The following is a 19,205-nucleotide window of genomic DNA, read 5'->3' as shown; positions in this document are numbered from 1 at the left end:
CTGTTGTGGCTGTTGTGTCGAGTGTTTTCTAGTAGAAAATGTTGTGTTGTGCTGACTGCTGAGAGTTGGGTGAGCATAAATGCATACTGAATTACTGATAGTGATAGCCTTACTGAGTTACTGTGAACTCATTTTGTGATCTTTCTGTTTCAACGACTTGTCTCATGTATAAAAAGATTGTGATAATGTGATGAATGTTGAATCATGTACTGTTTTGTTTGTGTTTTAGTGTGTGACTTTGTGCTTTAGCAAGTAAAAGAAAGGCAGTGTAAGTCTTTGCTAGTATTCTGTCACTTTAGTATGCTTTAGTAATTAGTATGCTGTCACTTTAGTTGCACCGTTGCAGGACCTTTTGCTTGTTCTTCATGTGATTTTTATTTTTAAAAAATGTGTGATATGTTAACGGTTAACCCGATAACCAAACCGATAAGGGTCGATAACCGATTAACCAATAACCGATTAACCGATAACTTAATGGTTCTTTAACGGTTTAGCTAGCCTACAAACCGATAGCCGATAAGCAAAACCGATAATGTTCAAAACCGAACCGAACCGACCGATATGCATCCCTAATCTTCACATCCAAGAAATCAACGACCTGGATTGTTTGCAGACCAAGAAATCTTCATTATAGCTTTTTTTTTTCCACAATGACAAAAAAAAATTAGAAGCCATTTGCACAAAATATGAACACAAATCGTTTTAAAGAGAGGGAAAAAATCTTAGTTTGAAAGAGGAGGATAGAGAAATGAGATTTTGATTTGAAAATATAAAGATATATATAAAAGGAATTCATTAAGAGTACATTTGTCATTTCAGCATTTATTTATCATTGTGGGCCTCAAAATTAGTCATAACTCGCGTAGAAAACGTGCATAACACGCGTTTTGCCATGTAGGATTCGCGTGTTTATTTATAAAAAAAAAAAAGCATAGTTAAAATGTCTATTTGTGCACTGTGAAAGTTTGAGGTCAAACTCAAAATTTGAAGCCAAGTATAGAGGCAAATATATGTATTATGCCTAGCAAAAAATTAGCCGCTAACACAATCATCATTCATTTTTCATATAAAAAATGAAAATGTCAAAATATCAAGAAAACAATAAAAAAAGAAAATAGAAGTAAACTTAACAATAAAAAATGAAAATAGAAGTAAACTTAATAATATATTTCATTGAAAGAGTAGCTAGAACTCTATTTTAACTCAAATTTAAATTTTTATTATTATTACTATTATTGTTGTTATTATTATTAAAATTAACTATTTGGTTAATCAATAAAAATAAAAAAGTAAAACAGAAAAGTTAGTTATTTAAAGATCAAAATGTTTCTATCATATATATTAATATATATAATTTGATTTGACACGTTTTTCTAAATGAAAAAATATAAATAAATATGTGATTTGTTTTTGGGAAGGTAAGTCATTCACATTGTGTTTTAATTAATTTCTTTTTTATAGTATTATTAATATAGTTTATGAAGAAATTATACAAACATATCCGCCATGCAAATGGAAAATTAAGTTCCTAAATTATAGTAGTTATATTTCTTGTACTCCTTTTAGAATTGTATCTATAGAAGTTTATTTATTTTTGAATACCTTAAGAACCAGCTTATTGTTTTTCGATTCTGATTTGTAAGATTTAATTGAATAGTGGGTCTTGATTTGATTTTTGGTTTTATTTCTGGAGTTTTTTTTTGGTGAATTGGGTTTTTTTTTATGAATGAATTTAGTGGAAAGATTTGAACTTTAGAATGAAAAAAGTTGGATTTTTTGGTTAATTGTTGATTCTGTGATCTTTTGGTGAGTTGGGTTTTGGTGAATTTATTGGTTTGTTTCTCTGTGTGGAGGATTTTGTTGAAGTTGTCCACATTAGGAGGTGAAATTTCTACCAAAATTTGAACTTTAGAAAGGAAAAAAGTTGGATTTACTGGTTAATTTTTGATTCAGTGATCATTTGGTGAGTTAGGTCTCTTTTTCTTGTCGAGTTTAGTGGGTTTTTTTCTCAAGTTTGGGGGATTTTTATTGAAGTAGTCAGCATTAGGAGGTGAGGTTTTTGTACCAAGATTTGAACTTTAGAAAGGAAAAAGTTGGATTTTTTTGGTTAATTGTTGATTTAGTGATCATTTGGTGAGTTGGGCTTCCTTTTTCTTGTCGAATTTAGTGGGTTTTTTTCTCAGTTTTGGGGGATTTTGTTGATCTAGTCAGGCATTAGGAGGTGAGTTTTTGTACCAAGATTTGAACTTTAGAAAGGAAAAAGTTGGATTTTTTGGGTAAATTGTTGATTCAGTGATCATTTGTTGAGTTGGGTCTCATTTTTCTTGTCGAATTTAGTGGGTTTTTTTTCTCAGTTTTGGGGGATTTTGTTGAAGTAGTCAGCATTAGGAGGTGAGTTTTGTATCAAGATTTGAACACTAGGAAGATAACATTTGCATGTGTATGAGAGGAATGAGGACAATGAGAGGTGAAGTAGGAGGATTGAGGGGACAACAATGACTACAGAGTCATTGGGTTTCTGTCCTTCTGGAAGTTATGGTTCTTTTGCTGCAATAGTTCTGCTACATTACAAACTACACTCTGAAAGCCACCAAATATGTTTAAGGAGAAAGAAGGATTGTTCCCCGGGATTCACAAATTCGCACCAAGAAAGAAGGTGGGGATGCTTCTACTGTGTGCAGTTTCACTAGCAGTTTTCCTATGGGTCGTGCTTATTGACAGAGGTTTGGTCTCTAATTTTTTAACATTGCTGCTTTCTGGATCTTTTCACTAGGTCAGACTGAGGTATCGTTGATAGACTGATTGTTTGATTAGGACTTGGGCTCCACCTTAAACTTCCAACATAGTGGAGCACACTTTATTTTGATACATTCAATGTGATACTATTTTGATTTGTGCTGATTGAAATTTGAGTTACAGTTTGTTGTTACCCTCAGGGAAATAGCATGTTTGATTACACGTGGTACTACGAAATTAACAATCTTATATAGCTTTATGTTGCAATTTTAAAATCTGTGTTGTTTGTCATCTTAATTAAGCTTTGAGCTTGCTAGATGCTGGAATCGTTGTCTCGTTTAGTGGCATTTATCTTTGGATCTTTTTAAGCTTTTCTTGATAAGGTAAGTTTCTGATTATGTCTAGCTTACACGGGAAGATTCTCATCTAACACAGTACATTATTTTAATCCTCTTCCTGGACATGGATAAATAGATGAGTTGATTTGGTTGTTCGATATGATGTCGGTGATAGAATATGGCAATGTCCTTCATCACTTTGTTTTTGGCTTCTGACAGCCTCTGCAATTTCAACTCTTTCATAGGTGAAGCACAAGAAAGTAACCCCTCCATAGGCAATAGGTTATTTCGAGAAGTTGGACAAAAGGATAATTCTACTACTATTGAGTCGGTAGAACGAACTAATGCTGGACAAAGTGCATTGACTATCCAACCTCCTCCTCCTGTATATTTTAAAGGATACACTCTTCCTCCTGGGAATCCATGTGAAAGCTTCACGTTGCCACCCCCGCCCGCAGATAAAAAGAGGACTGGACCAAGGCGTAAGTTAAAATCTGTCTCATACACTTTTCAGACATGGGATTTTAAATATGTCATTTTGCTGTCAAATTTTCTCACTGATGGACTGTTTAGGTGAGAAAATGTAAGCTGCAGATTCTTAACTGGATGTTTACATTCTTTCAGCATGTCCAGTATGCTACCTCCCTGTTGAACAAGCGATTGCACTAATGCCTGATGCACCATCCTTTTCTCCTGGGGTAAGCAATTTGACTTACATTCATGAAGAAAATTCAGAGAAACCCGAGTTTGGAGGATATCCTTCACTGATGCAAAGGAATGATTCATATGATGTAAGAGAGTCCATGAATGTGCATTGCGGGTATGATATTTTTTCCGCCCGTGCAGTTCTTGTAGTATAAAGCTTCACCCACCTTATTTTCTTTTTTCTTTTTGAATTTTTCGTTTGGCTTCATCAAGATACTGATGGATAGAGTTGTAAATTATTGCACATTTCACAATGCGTCTTACTTCGTTTTGTTTGTTTATTCTTCTGCAAATCCATTTGATAGATTTGTTAAAGGAATCAGGCCTGGACATCGAACAGGTTTTGACATTGATGATTCTGACCTTAATGAGATGGAATCTTGTCGAGGTGTCATTGTGGCATCAGCAATATTTGGTACGGATCTTTCAGTTCACATGCTGACTCATTTCTTGTTGAAACTGCTGGCTGTGATTTGTAACAAGTACATTCTTGGACAGGCGCTTTTGATTTGATAAGGCAACCAAAAAATATCAGCGAATATGCCAAGAAAAATGTCTGCTTTCATATGTTTGTGGATGAACAAACAGAAGTTTTTTTAAGAAACTCTAGTGAGCTAGATGGTTCCATGAGAATTGGCTTATGGAGAATTGTCACTGTTCACAACCTTCCTTATGATGATCCGAGGCGAAACGGGAAGGTTGGTATTCTCAAGGATAACATCACCTATATTGAACAATAGTTAAAATTTGTAAGCATTATTAGTTGGGGATGAGTATTTATTAAAGTACATATCACTGAAAGGAGAATAGCTATGTTATGAACTGAAAGGATAATATCTGTGTAAAGAACTGAAAGGAGTACGTGCCAATTTTCTTCTATTTTTGCTTTCCACTAACCAATTCCCTCCTATCCCCCAACCCAACCCAACCCAAAAGGTAATTCCAGAATTTTCAAGTTACTGACATCTATGCCTCATTTTTTAGGATTTCTTTTCATTCAAATTATGATCACTTATTTCTCCCTCTATTTTCATCTGCATGATTGCCTTTTAGTATCGTACTTTGCATTTTCTATATGGATTGAAATGACCAGGCTATGTTGTTTTTCTTTTTCGACAATGGTGGTGCCAAGCCTAGTTTGCATGCACCTCGACTATTCCACTGGTGCCTGCTACCTCCCACAACACAGGTAACTTCGCCACGGAAGCTTAGGCAGATGGGAACAACTGACCTAGTGTTTTTTTTTTCTATTGGGATTTGAACCCTAGCCTCCCATGGGTTTTACCCACATCATTGGCCGCCAAACCACGCCGTTTGGTGCAATAAGGCTCTATTCTTTCTAACTTCCTTTTGTTTGGCACTGTTTGTTCTTTCCCTATCCCATTTAACTTTTGTTCAATCAGTATTCATCAGCTATGTGTATATGCTCATGAATTATTCTCTAATGGTATAGGAAAGCTTTTTGATAACCATTCATTCTATGATAGCTGAGTGCTTCAAGTTCACCAACCTAGACTGGTATCATTTGTAAAATTCTCTGACTAATTTGTATTTGTTGACATTTCAGGTTCCAAAGCTTCTGCTTCATAGGCTCTTTCCCAATGCTCGTTATTCTCTATGGATTGATGCAAAACTTGAGCTGGTTGTCGATCCCTATCAAATTCTTGAAAGGTATATGTACATCTAAGACTAAATACACCATTCCATATATTCAAAGCAATAACCATGATGTTGCTATCTTTCGGTTGAATTCTGTCTCTTGACTAATAACAGTACAGGATTCTGTAGAGCCTCCCATATAACCTTCTAAAAGGTGTAGGACATTTCTTCCCCTAATTTGTCACTAGATCATTTCACCAAAAGTTTCTAGCTAGAATCAACTATAATAAAGCATACGGTGCTGGCGGCTCTTAATCACAGTAGCCTCCGCATGCTTTTATCAGCTTTCTGTAGAAAAGGTAATAACAAAAGAGTAAAGTTTGTGGAAATGCTAAATGTTTGTTGCCAATAATTACATCACCTCTCAGATTTGCTATAGCCTGGAGATCTTCTATCATTTTTATCATATCAAAGTTGATCTTTCTGCTACATGTCAGTATTGCAAAATGATCGACAATGCTTTCGCAGTTTTTTGACACCTTACAAAAATAAATAAGTTATACATGTTTCTTTTTCAAAAAGATGAATAAGTCATACATGAAAATTGCTCTTGTTGCATGACTTAGATTAAGAGCAAACGTGAGGAAGTGCTAAATGGCCCTATTTATTACAAGGGAACGAACTATCATACAAGTCTGCAAACATTGAATGCTGGGCTAGTGATGCAGAGCTTCTGTTCTTTAAAACTGCTAGTCAAAACCTTACTTTAACTGATGTTTCGATTTCAGGTTCTTGTGGAGAAAAAATGTCAGCTTTGCAATATCAAAGCATTATAGACGCTTTGATGTGTTTGTAGAAGCGGAAGCTAATAAAGCTGCTGGAAAGTTTGACAATGCTTCCATCGACTTTCAAGTTGAATTCTATAAAAAGGAAGGTCTAACTCGTTATTCCGCAGCTAAACTTCCTATTACAAGTGGTAATGATGTAAACCTCTTTTCTTTTATCTTTTTCACAAATCTGATATAGACATTTTCTCTTCGATGAATGTTTTAGCATACTATTTTACATGCAGATGTCCCTGAGGGATGTGTAGTAGTAAGGGAGCACATTCCAGTTTCCAATCTCTTTGCTTGTCTTTGGTTTAACGAAGTGGACCGTTTTACTCCAAGAGACCAAATTAGCTTCGCCATTGTGAGGGACAAGATAATGTCAAAGACAAATTGGACATTGAATATGTTCTTGGACTGTGAAAGACGCAACTTTGTGGTTCAGGTGATCCTTTGTGTTTTGCTTTTTGGATTTTAAAAGATCTATGCTCTGATAATGGAATGGAAAAGGAAAAAAATGGAGATGTGCCTCCCAGCACCAGATTTCCTTTTGAATTCACACTAGATCTTCATAATATGCTACGATTCTTATGGTCCTCGTAGGAAAAATGCATTGTGCAGTTGCATGATACGTGACTACTTCTCGAGTTGACGTTTATATTTGAAATGCTCTTTTTTCTTTTGTTGTTCTTCTCAAAAAATGAAAATATCAGTTCATTACACATTGGATTTCTGTTATATATGATAGGATATAAAAGATTGGCTATCTGTTATACTTTTTTGTTATCTACAGGGGTATCACCGCGACATTCTTGAGCACTGGTCTCCCCCACCTCCCCCTGCTGCTCCTGAAATTGTTCATCCTCCACCGCCTGTACCTGATAAAACCCCGCAGACCACAAGCAACATTACAAAGTCAAGTTCAGTTGCTGAGCCATTAAAGAAGGTACCCTCAAAGCGCGGGAGAGACAGGAAAAAGCGTCATAGAAAAGTTATTGGAAATTTTGCTTAAGCAGATTCTTGTTTTTCCCCCCTTACCTGTTACAAGGATATCAATTTTGGGGCTAGGAACTTAGCTACATGAGTACTATGACTTTTTACACAATGAAGGTAATCAAGTTTTAGGTGTCAAATTTATTCATTTTTTGTTGTATATAATTGAAGGCTTACTAATTTTTTTTTCCATATCATAGAAATATCATACTGGAAATAGAACTTTCAATAGCTATCTCAGTTACTAATTTTCTATCCCATGTAACTCTTGTTTCTGAAGAAAGTACAAGTATTCTAAGGCATTAACACAGTAGTACTAACAAAGGCAGAGGTAATGTTTGCGTACATGAATGTCTTCTTTACCACGAAAAAATGGTAAAGTAAGACACTTTGTTACTCATGCTTGTCAAATACCATTCAATCTAAGTATATATGTATATAGAAATTCATTAAATACGTATATATGTATTAAGAAATTCACTAAATATGTACATGTATCAAATTTAAAACCTAGGTATTACCACTTGAAGTCGTAATCTAGAATCCATAAAGTTGAAATCTTGGCTACCGTTTGATTAACAGAGATGATGGAATTTACCCTTAAAAAAATACAAGAAATGGTATAATTCATAACAAATTGGGGAAAAATGATGGAATTTACCCTTAAAAAAACACAAGAAATGGTCTAATTCATAACAAATTGGGGGGAAATGATGGAATTTACCCTTAAAAAAACACAAGAAATGGTCTAATTCATAACAAATTGGGGAAAAAGGGAAACTACGATAACACTCAATTACCTATTAACCTTCTATTCTATCCTTAATTCTCGATCTCAATAACTTACTTTTTAAAATCATGTCCTCAATCAATTAAAGTTATGTCATATTCTGTCTAATCACCTCCACGGTTCAACTACCTACTAACCTTTTATTCTTAAATCTCGACCTAAATAACTTAATTTCTTAAAATAAATGTCCTTAATCAACTAAAGTTATATCATCTCCTCAGTTCTTCTTCGAGCTACCTCTCACACTTCCTCGTTGTCGTATCCTCACACCACCAATACGCAAGTGTAATTAAAATAATGTTACCTCAAGGGTATGTTTGTATCTTCTGTAATATTTTAATGATTTGATCATATACTGAAGTTCTTTTTTAACCATATGTTCCCTTCCTTGATCCATTAATCAAGTACAGCTACTATACACTATAATAAAAATGATCATTATCGATATTTAATTTTTAATTGCTGTTAAATATGTATTTTTAGCGGTAATTGTCACTCTTTGTATATGTCTCTAAAGCTTTTAGCGACATTGATTCTAATGACACTTAACTAATGCCGATAAAATTTTTAATACTCTTTATTATTGTCAATATTTAATGTCGCTAAAAATTATTTTTATTGGAGTGATAGCCTCCATTGATGGGTAAAAGGTTAAACACATTTTTGTGGTTAGATACTGAATTTGAATTTCTTTATATAGAAAATAAAAGCTTTATTTTAGGACTTATGATAAAGAAATACGGCAGGTAAATATGCAAATTTTTAGTTTTTTTTTCTGAACTATTGACCACTATAAAATATTCATTTATTATACTAATTATACTTAAATATACTTTCAATTCGTGCCATATAACATAGCAAATTATCTCAAATTGTGGTAGAAATATGAGAGAATTGTTGAAAATATTTTAAACTTAACGAGAATTTAGATTTATACATCACTCATGTTGCAAAACTAAGAGTGTATTTAAGTTGAATCAAATAAATATGTAATTTTAAGCCGTCAATAATTCGAAAACAAAACTAATTGTTCAATATTTTACAATTATCTTTTTGTTTTACACTTAATATTAATTATTTATTTCTCGAGGTCTAAGAATATATATCTATTCAATATAAATATCTGGTAATTTACATATTAATCATTATCTTTTTAAAGAGTTTGCAAATTTGAATTGGACATATAACTAATACATTTTACTTTTAATAGAATTTCAAAATTAATTTATTTCTCAAAGAGATTTTATCTTTTCTGAAAAAATATTAACTCTCTGAATAAATTGAAGGTATAGTAAATAAAAAATATCAATTTTTATTTTATTTTCAAAAATGACAAATAAGATATCAAAATTGGACAAGCAAAAAGGATTTTTTTTTTTATGGAAGTCCTAATTTTAAGCAAATTATGCAAGTAAAAATCTTGATATTTAATTCATTATTTTTTCCTTTATTTTTTTTTCTTGTTTTTTCCCCAACAAATGGCAGCAGGGAAAATAGAGCCCCGTTTGGTCTTAACCATTGTTGTACTTGCCCCCCATTCCACCATCCATTTTCCTTCTCTTCTCTTCACTTTTCTTCAATTTTGAGAGAGACCCAACAAGGCAAAACGGCGAGACTTACAATTTTCTGTTCGAAAAACGGCTCAAAAAGATGATTCCACAGCAATGGGCACCTCCCTGTAACAATCAGTGCACCCATAAATACTCAACTCTCATGCAAATTCCTTGTAATTACTACTCTCTTACCAAACCCTTTTCTTGATATCGCTTTCTGGTCAGATAGATACAAAGCTACAATCTTGAAAATTGTATCTTTATGCTAAATTTGCAGACATTGTGTTTATGTGTAGATATATTTGTTTAATCTTAATGTATTACTCTGTGTTTGAATTTTTTTTATGATAACCCTTCTGTCTGGACAGTTTGTGTCCACCTGACTAATTTCATGGGCTATTTGCTAGTGAGACTCATGTTGTGTTTGAATTTTTGACTATGTTTAATTCATCCTGTAAAAAGCTTTATAGCAGAAAGAAGAAGAATCTCTCTTTTGTTTTGGTTTGAGGAGAGGAGAAGTGGACGTTGGTTTTATAGGATTTTGGGAATTTTATGTAAAGGTAGAATCTTTATGTAAAAAAGACTCATCTTTTTGATTTGTGCTGGGGTAATCTGCATTGGGATGTAAAATACTCATCTTTTTCTGTGTGTTTACTGTCTTTATGTGTAGATACTTTTGTTAAATCTAAATGCATTACTCTGTGTCTATTTTTTTTTCATTATAACCCTGGTGTGCGGGCAACTCGACTTATTTCATGGGGTATTGCAACTGGGACATCATCGTTCTCAATCTAATTCATTAGGTGTTGTGTCTCAAAAGCTTCAAAGCAGAAAGAAGAAGAATCTCCCTTTTGTTTTGGTTTGAGGGAAGGAGCAATGGTCATTGGTTATCTAGAATTTTGGAAATTTTATGTAAAGGTAGAGTTTTTATGTTAATTTTCCAAGGGGGTATGACTGGTTGTACAAGAAACAAGAAAACTACAGATGAAGTCTGTATCTTTTAGAGTCCATACTGGTCTTTTAAATTGGTTTCTTTGTTTATTAATGACTGTTATCAAATAAAAATGTTCTTTTTTTTTTACCAAAGTTCATCCAAGCTACATTGACTGTGAGACATTGCTTTTTAGGGTAGGATGTTATTTGAGTAAATGTTGATATTATGCAGCCGTCCAATATTTTATGCATGATATAGAATTATAGCTTGGTGCAGGTGCATTGCATTAGGCCGCTTTCAACTGTGTCTGGCTATAGTGGAAGAGGAAAGGGAGTATTTGTGCCTGTAGGAAAATTATCATCTTGGTGCCATTAGGGTGTTATTTCTCTTCTATTCTATGTATACCTTGCAATTAAGTTTTGGTTGGACTGTGTGCTTGGTTCCTATCCTACCTTTATAGACTGGGAACTCTGGATGCTGCTATCCAGTTTAACATAATAATCCATTTTCTTGTTTGGCTTAACTTATATTTTTTTAATCAAACGATTTAGCTTAACATATTACTGTGTGTTTGGTTTGATTTCTTGGTCGTGCTATCGAATTTGTATTTTTCTCACTTGAGTATTCCTTTTAACTCTTAAAACAAGCATATTCTACCTTTATAGAAGGGGAACTCAGAATACTGCTGGCTAGTTTAACATCATAATCCATTTTCTTGTTTGGCGTATTATTACTTGTATTGAAGTGAATTTTAAGTGTGTTTGGCTAGATTTATGTGGTGTGCTGTTTAATTTGAGTCCTTCTGATTAGTGTTCCTACTTTCTTCCAGCTCTTTCAAACCTTTTCACCTTTATAAACCGGAAAAGTCAGACTACTGTTGGCCGGTTTACCATCATAATCCATTTAATTGTGTGGTGTAACTTGTTAATTACAATGAAGTTAATTGCAAGCATTACAATGAAGGTACATTGAATAACCAACAACTATTCAGTGTAGATCTACATAGCTTTCCTTTATAGTTTGTCAAAAATGTAGAAACTTATTCCAGTATTTCCAAATTTCCAGTTTTCTCTGCGATATGGAAAATCAGTATGTCAATCTAACTGTTCGCTGTTAAACTTGGTGATGTGTGTTGTCGTGTTAATTCAGAAGGCCTAAGACGTGTGGTTGGACTAAAAGAATAAAAATAGTGTGTTGGTTTTGCTTGAAAAAATGTGGTTGTTAAACGGAAGGGAAAGAAAACCCTCTAGGCCTCTACATTGAGATATTTAATCAGCTACCTATGCTCTCTCTGTTACCGGAAAAGGATATGTTTAAATACCTGTTTAGACAATTATCAACTGTAAAAGTCAATAAGGTCTTAAAAATTTCAAGTTCTATAACCTATGTTGCTCGTATTCGGGTGTGGGTATCCGACATGGGTGGCGGATCTAGAGGTTGGATTCATCATCGCATGGGTATGTATGCGATTGCCGATATGGGTGCTGGGATATGACTAAAAATAATGTATAGAACAATTAGTTATTTAAGAACGGTGAAAATTAACTTATATATGATTAATAAGGTAATTTAGTTTCATATTATTTATTACATAAAATGAAAAATGAGTATTGCATAGTTATAAATTGATACAAATATTAGTTATCTTAGGATTAGGGGATATGGTAGGAGTATGGTTTCAAGTGTTTGAATATAACCAATAAATGCATATTACGAAGCCTAAAAGTTTATATTTCGGCAACTAGTTGAATTTATGAAATTAGGGCTAGTATGGCTGCATTCATTTTAAACACTTGTTGTGGCGCTTTATGTTTATATTTGTATGACATAAGCCCATATCTAAACTGGATACCCGATCAACGTGTACTTCTTGGCCATAGGTGTAGTCAAAGTACCCAAGTTAGGTTGATCAAATCGGGTGTGGATCCCCCACCCATGTTTACACGGGTGTGACAAGAAATTTAAAGAGTCCGAGCAACATAGCCTATAACTATGGACACTAAGAAGGAAATTATTTTTACTTTCCTATAATAATTTATTTAATCAACTAAAATTAAACCTCTCTATGACACCCACCCACTATATCATCATCTCACTATAACAACCAATTTTTGTTATATTTTTGCCTATAACAACAACTACCATCAATATTACAATACTTTATTTGTAAAATTACTCCTCTATAACAACCTTACTCAAATATTAATGGCTTCTACTATTTCCTACTTCTGTTGCTTGTCATTCATTTTCATAATGAAAAAACACTAGTACCGATTACAATCCTAAAGCCCCATATAGAAATAGAATCTCTAAGATAACAATAACAAGTCTAGTATTTTGACTAGATATTTTGAACTTTTAACATACCACTTTCGGCAAAGAATATAACATCAATGCGTACTTCGGTAATTGATTTGTTTATAACATCAAAATTGAGAAAAGAATACTGGGTAATTGTTGTCTATAACAGTCAAATAAGATTTACATGTCAAATGTTGCTACAGGTGTATTATAACCTTTGCTACAAAAGCTGAAAAGAATTTTGGAAACAACGAGGTTGTTATAGAGAGGTTTGACTGTACCTCTGATTGGTTTCTTCTCTATGTTAAGGTTGTCACTGCTAGCAAAGATCATCATGTGTATCTTAAGCACTTTTGACAGCAGACAATCCATATGGTTCTGGCATGCCAAAACTTCAGATGTAAAAATATATAGTTGTGAATGGAATGGATAAGATCATCGTTAGCAGGTCCTTATTTAGGTATCCAAATCACTCTTTTATATTATCTTGAGTGGGCCTGTCAGATTTTCGATCCTTATTTGACCTTTGAAGCGATGGTTGAAAGTTCTGAATCAATGCTAGTTGGATAAAATATAAACCTACTTGGAATTTTCTCTTTGATGGAAATATGACTTGTCATAGACAGATATGAAATTAATAGCTTGATATTTCTACCGACTGATTGCAAATGTGTTGTCTTAAATGTGATAATGGTACATGGAGTTGATAAAAAGGGAAGGTAGACTCTGGAGTAGATATAAAAGGACCACAGCTAAATAAAGACCTAGTAGAATAACATCCCTCTCCCACTTTTTGAGCTTGCTATCTTTTGTGTTCACTCTTTTTAATTTAGTTTTGAAACAGTTCTGTAAAATATAATTTTCTTTGATAATATATAATGCAGGTTTAATTTTATTTCAAATGTTCTAGTGTTGATTTCTTCTAGTAGTAGTTTGTTTGTTGGCATGAATTCAGCTCTGATATATCATAATTTTGTGATGTCTGAATTTTTGAAGGGAGAGTCTTTTGCAAAAAAGGATGTGATGCTGATGGAGAGACGTGGGATGAATGTAAGCTCCAAGTTTCCATATTTGTTGGTTTCTAAATAACCCTGGTGAATATTTCAGTTTACCTTGCTGTCTGATTGTTGTGGTGAGGAGTTGTGCTGCTTGTAGAAAAACTTGCATATGGAAGAATCTTACACTGGTGAATAGAAATTTATTGTATTCCACAAGATAACATGTTACTATGGGTGACAGACCAGGACTTACTAGTTTATGAACAGGAGAAAAACATGCCTTCACTATGTAAAATGTCCATATTAGTTGTCTTATATTGCCAGCTTAAGTTATTTAACCTTCAGAAGATGGCATTGGATGATATTCATCATTCACCAAGGTTTGGGAATGTCCATAATGTTGCTCCCGTTATGGAGTTCAACCTTTATTATTTAATCTTGAGACATTGAACTTATATATAACTAATGCTTTTGAATTGTCTTATTTTTTTAATTTGAAACCTCTATGAGGCTTATCTATTGATCTAAGCTACAACAGAGGAATAACGAGCTATAAGCAGGTTTATCAGAATGTGAGGAAATATGCTATAAAAATCCAGTTCTGAAGGATCAACAGTGGAGTGCTTACATCGATCGATCTCCTGGTGCCGCCAGCTGCTCTGAGGTCTCCCAACCTTTCTTGTTATCTTCAATTGGTTTTTCTTTTACAGTCCTCAAAATGTGATGTTTCTTAGCTCTTACAAGTTGATTTGCTTTATGAAGAAGTTTGTCAATTGTAGTTCAAATTCATTTTTTCCCTCTGTTCAGGGTCTGGATTGAAAGTCAACACTCTCAATAGTATTATTCATAATCTCTCTTTATTTTTTTTACTAACCATGGTGTCTGCAATAGCTGTTTTATTCTTCATTATCTTACAAGATCATACATGGATTGTCACAGTACAATGCTGATTTGTCCTTTGCAAGCTGAGGCCTTTATTCTCTTCCGTTTTGTAAGTAGTAAAAAGAGTTTCTACAAATTATTTTTTTGAATGAAGAGTAAAGAGAGTTGTTAGCATGGACAAAATGGCAAGGTTTTCTTTGATCTGCTAAAAACTCAAGGGAGCTTCTAGTGCAGTTATGGGTGCCTTTGCGTCATATGTTAATATGAATGTTCATGACTTCATCAAAATGATACAAGTTTTCATGTTTCTGTGGACCAATATCTTGAATATTTCATCATGAGGTTTGGTCTTGGACGGCTAGTATGATCACCATCATTTTTGTTAGCTGGCTTGACTTGTAGTATTGAACTTTAGAAGTATGTGCTTCTCACCTTGTCCTTGAGGGAATAATGAATATGTGCTTCATGAACACTTTAGTAGTGGTGGAAACTGTATATTGTATTGGACATAACAATGATTAAATACAGGTCTGCAGGGACCGCCTTTCTAAGAGTAGTCCTTGTGTTAGGAGACTTGTGCTGGTCAAGATACTAACACACCTATCTAACGGAAGGATAACTCTTAAAGCCTGTCTAGATAATATCTAATCTAAAACGCAAATAATAAATATAAATTACTTTTAGTGGATAAAACTAATAACAAGAAATATGTATTCTAATACGCCCCATAAAGTTAGGCTATGCGTTACTAAGCCTAGAACAAATTGTGATGCTTGACGAGTGCTTTTGTGAGTGTATCAGATAGTTGATCAGCAACATGGACAGGAACAACTCGAACCAGTTGTCATTGGACATATTTGCACAAAAAATCTAAGTCCACCTCAACATGTTTCATGCTCTACTGGATTCTCGCTCAAATAAGTGACAATGTGACATAAATGTTATGACAGGTATTAGTAGGGACCACTTTGACTAGAGAGCACGTCTCAAGCAATATATTATTCATCCAAAATATTTCAGGAAAGGCATTGGAAACTGCTATATTCAGCTACTGTTGAGGAGCGAGCTGCAGTATTCTTCTTTTTGAAGGACTAGCTGATAGGATTTAGGCCAAGGAAACTAAATTATGCTTAAGAAGAGGGTGTGTGCAACAAGGAAGATTGGGCTATGAAGTTGGATGACACTCTGTGGGCATATCAAACAGCATATAAACACCTATTCTAACCTCTCCTTACAGGTTGGTTTATGGGAAAGATTGCCACCTGCTGGTCAAATTGGAATACATGCATATTGGGCAATCAAAAAAACTCAACTTGGATATGGCACTAGTAGGTGAGAAATGCATGCTATAGTTGCACTAGTTGGTTAAGTTTAGGTTGCATGCCTATGAAAATACGAATATGCATAAGGAGAAAACCAAGTGGTAGCATGCCAAAGCCCAGCAGGTGTCTATCTCTGCACTGAACAGATATGCTGGCATAGCAACCAGAGTTCCAATACTTGTGTGGGAGGGCACATTTGTGTGTAAGGCTTCCTGCTACCCATACCATATGATTCTTGCACAAATGGGAAACCATCCTGAGCACCCACTCCACATCAGTTTCTTGGAGGCATTTGATCACCGGTTGCTTCCAAATCTCAGAGATAAGCCCACAACTAAATCCAAATCTCAGAGATAAGCCCACAACTAAGAGTTGGGAAGACAGTATGTTTATTGTTGTTGATTGCTTCTCAAGAATGGATCCATGTTATAATGGTGATGGTGCTACCAATTTGGTCTTTTAAGAAGTGGTGCGCCTTCATGGTATACCAAGGTCCATTCTGAGTGATTGGGATATACAATTTTTGAGTTATTTTTGGAAAACTCTATGGGCTAAATTAGGAACAGGTTTGATCTTTTGTACAACATATCATCCTCAAACAGATGGGCAAATGGAATGGCCGATAGGACTTTGGGAATCTTTTAAAGGTCATAGTTGAAAATAATTTGAAGGCTTGGGAAGGGTGTATTTCGTTTGTGGAGTTTGCATATAATAAGAATATTCTTAGTACAACAGATCATTCACCTTTTGAATTGGTATATGGTTTCAATCCTTGTATCTCCTTTAGATTTACTTCCCATTTCCGCTAATGAAATTTTGGGTGTTGATGGCAAAGCTAAGGCCATATCGATGAAGAAACTACATGAGAATGCTTGACAATATCTTGCGATCAAGAATGATGCCTGTGCTTCCATTGTCAATTAAAGGAAAAGACGTATTCCAATTGGTGATTGGGTATAGATACATGTGAGGAAGGAGGGATTTCTATCCAAAAGGAAGAGAAAGCTTGATCGAAGGGGAAATAGACCATTTTAAGTTGTTGTAAAGGATCAATGACAACGCCTACAAGCTTGATTTGTTCGGTGAGTATGGTGTTAGTGTTAACTTTAATGTTTTTGGCTTATCTTCAAGTGGGGAGAGATGATGCGTATCTAGAGGCTAACCCGAGTCAAGTGGATCCTTAAAGTTGACCATTTATGAGGATCTAACATAATTTTTTTTACAAGAACTCCAAGACGTAACTCAAATGATCTAGTATCACGACTTAAAGGACTATGATTGAATCAAATAAGCAAATCCAAGGCCAATTATTCCTTCTTGCATTAGAGGGATCTGGTATCAAGAACTCCTGTTTAGGTCATTTTCATTAAAGGCTAACAATTAAGAGTGGGAAGAAATGAACTTTGGGCCTAATTCAACTTCAAAAGGTTGGTTGGTCATGAGGTAATGTTTGCCCAAAACCATATAAACTAAAAAACAACTCATCCCTCAAGTCATAACTCATAACTATAAATACTCGTTTTATTTGTGTTCTTTCTTTTTAGAATGAATTTGGAGGAAGAAAACTATCGCTGGAGCTTAGAGTATCTTAATTCTTCTTGGCAACTTAAAAGTCTTTGTTAATGTTTGTAGATTTAGTCCCTCTTTGTAGTTTAGTATGTTAATTTGTTTCGTTTAGCTATTGTAATAGTTAGAATTTCAATACTTCGATTTACTTGAGAGTTGATTTCTCCATTGAAGTTGGTTGTTCTGCGTTGGTTAGTGGAGTAAAATTTTCAAATAAAAAATGTGAATTCCCTCTTTCCTTTTGACACTCAAATGACATGTAATCTTCTTTATTGCACGCAGGAATGCTTTCATGCTTGTGTAGCTGGCTGTGGATACAAGGTCAGTTTGTGTTATTGACAAAAACTTGGAGTTTATTTTCTAAGTAGTTGCACTAAGTGAACTGTCATAGTAATTGTAAAAGAAAACTGGATCAAGATACTCCCATGCATGGATACAATAAGTTCCAGCAACTCTTTTGGTCGTGACCAGTGATCATGAGACCTGTGCATCAGCGAGAGAATAGTTGTAATTTCTCTAGTCAAAACATTGAAAAGATAGCATTCTGCCGCTCTATGTTGGTTTTTATTTTTTCCCTAATTTAGGCTTTGTTGGACATGTTTCCAAAAGGTTGCTGCTTGAAAAGTTATCAAGTGCTGATAATGAGTAAAATTCAAGATATTAAAAGCATGGAGGTGATGGAGTAAGTGTGGTTATGGAAAGAGTATCCAAGTGAAAGTAGCACCTCACGCTTACTCTGTGCCGTCTCTCTGTTTGCGAGGGCTTAGGAAGAAATAAGTACAAGAAAAACAAATATATATTCTTAAAGCAACTTTATGTGGACAGTAGTATGAGTGTTGGGTATGGATATAATTTGACATGGGTACTTAATATTTTAACTATTTGCAGAATGAATATCAAATATTCATACTGATGTTATGGGTACATTTTAGACAAATGAAGAATCTGTATCGTAAACTAGCTTACACCGATTTGATCCACTTATTTTGAATGAATACTTGTTCACTTCATCTGCAACTGTGCTGGTATGCTATGTCTCATTGCATGTTGTTGCGTTTCTCAACTATGCATTGCTTGCCATATATATTTCCAGTTTCTTGTTAGATGACCCTGTGTTGTTGGTTATGCAGTTTGACGTTCCTTCCCAAAAAGTCGATCAAATCCATCCAAGCAGGCCTCCTCCGCCTCCTCCCAAAGATAAACTGACCACTCGTGCTGTGAAAAGAATACTACCCGGGGAACCTAGCCAAACGATTGATGACATACCTGGGACATCCGCGTAGCATCAACAGGTCTGACAGTGTAGACAACTTGGAATACATTTGTTCTGTTAGGATCACAACCATAAGTCTTAAATTTTGTCACAAGTCAAGAGGCAGTAGTAATTTCCTTTTGGAAACATTTTTAGAGCTTATTGGAAAGTTGCTAAATTTTCTTAAAATTAACAAGCAATCATAGACAAGTATTTGATATTATCATGAGAAAAAACTGTGTACAACTTGGCTAAAAATGTCATCTCATTACATTTTTAATGATAACATTGTTTTTTATTACCAAAACTCTAAAATTGTTTTTGATTGTTTTACACTTCTTCAGAATTATGATACTGTTTCCAAATGTTTGCAATTAAACAACCCAGTGTAAACCCGCCACTAGGGTGT

General features: G+C 34.3%; 2 protein-coding genes across 3 annotated transcripts; both read left to right on the top strand.

Moving 5' to 3' along the window:
• The first annotated feature begins 1,375 nt into the window (after window positions 1–1,375).
• On the top strand, window positions 1,376–7,427 carry LOC101247562 (probable hexosyltransferase MUCI70). Its single transcript, XM_004248063.5, has 9 exons — window positions 1,376–2,723; window positions 3,320–3,556; window positions 3,699–3,894; window positions 4,085–4,194; window positions 4,278–4,477; window positions 5,347–5,450; window positions 6,167–6,354; window positions 6,451–6,650; window positions 6,999–7,427. The coding sequence occupies exons 1-9, from the start codon at window positions 2,597–2,599 to the stop codon at window positions 7,215–7,217; spliced, it is 1,581 nt and encodes a 526-aa protein (XP_004248111.1). The 5' UTR covers window positions 1,376–2,596; the 3' UTR covers window positions 7,218–7,427.
• A 2,011-nt stretch (window positions 7,428–9,438) lies between these two features.
• On the top strand, window positions 9,439–19,103 carry LOC101247862 (uncharacterized). 2 transcript variants are annotated; one of them, XM_004248064.5, is made up of 5 exons: window positions 9,439–9,714; window positions 13,773–13,826; window positions 14,335–14,438; window positions 17,827–17,865; window positions 18,675–19,103. In XM_004248064.5, exons 1-5 carry the CDS (start codon window positions 9,639–9,641, stop codon window positions 18,825–18,827), a joined length of 426 nt encoding a protein of 141 aa, XP_004248112.1. In that variant the 5' UTR covers window positions 9,439–9,638; the 3' UTR covers window positions 18,828–19,103. The 2 variants fall into 2 exon arrangements, with proteins under 2 accessions (XP_004248112.1, XP_069146259.1); XM_069290158.1 differs by lacking the exon at window positions 9,439–9,714 and adding an exon at window positions 11,464–13,236.
• The last annotated feature ends 102 nt before the right edge of the window (window positions 19,104–19,205 follow it).

The sequence above is a fragment of the Solanum lycopersicum genome, chromosome 10 (genome assembly GCF_036512215.1).
Source record: "Solanum lycopersicum chromosome 10, SLM_r2.1".
Taxonomy (NCBI): Eukaryota; Viridiplantae; Streptophyta; class Magnoliopsida; order Solanales; family Solanaceae; genus Solanum; species Solanum lycopersicum.
The sequence above is the reverse complement of the archived record's forward strand: the minus strand, read 5'-3'. Positions and strand labels throughout refer to the sequence as shown.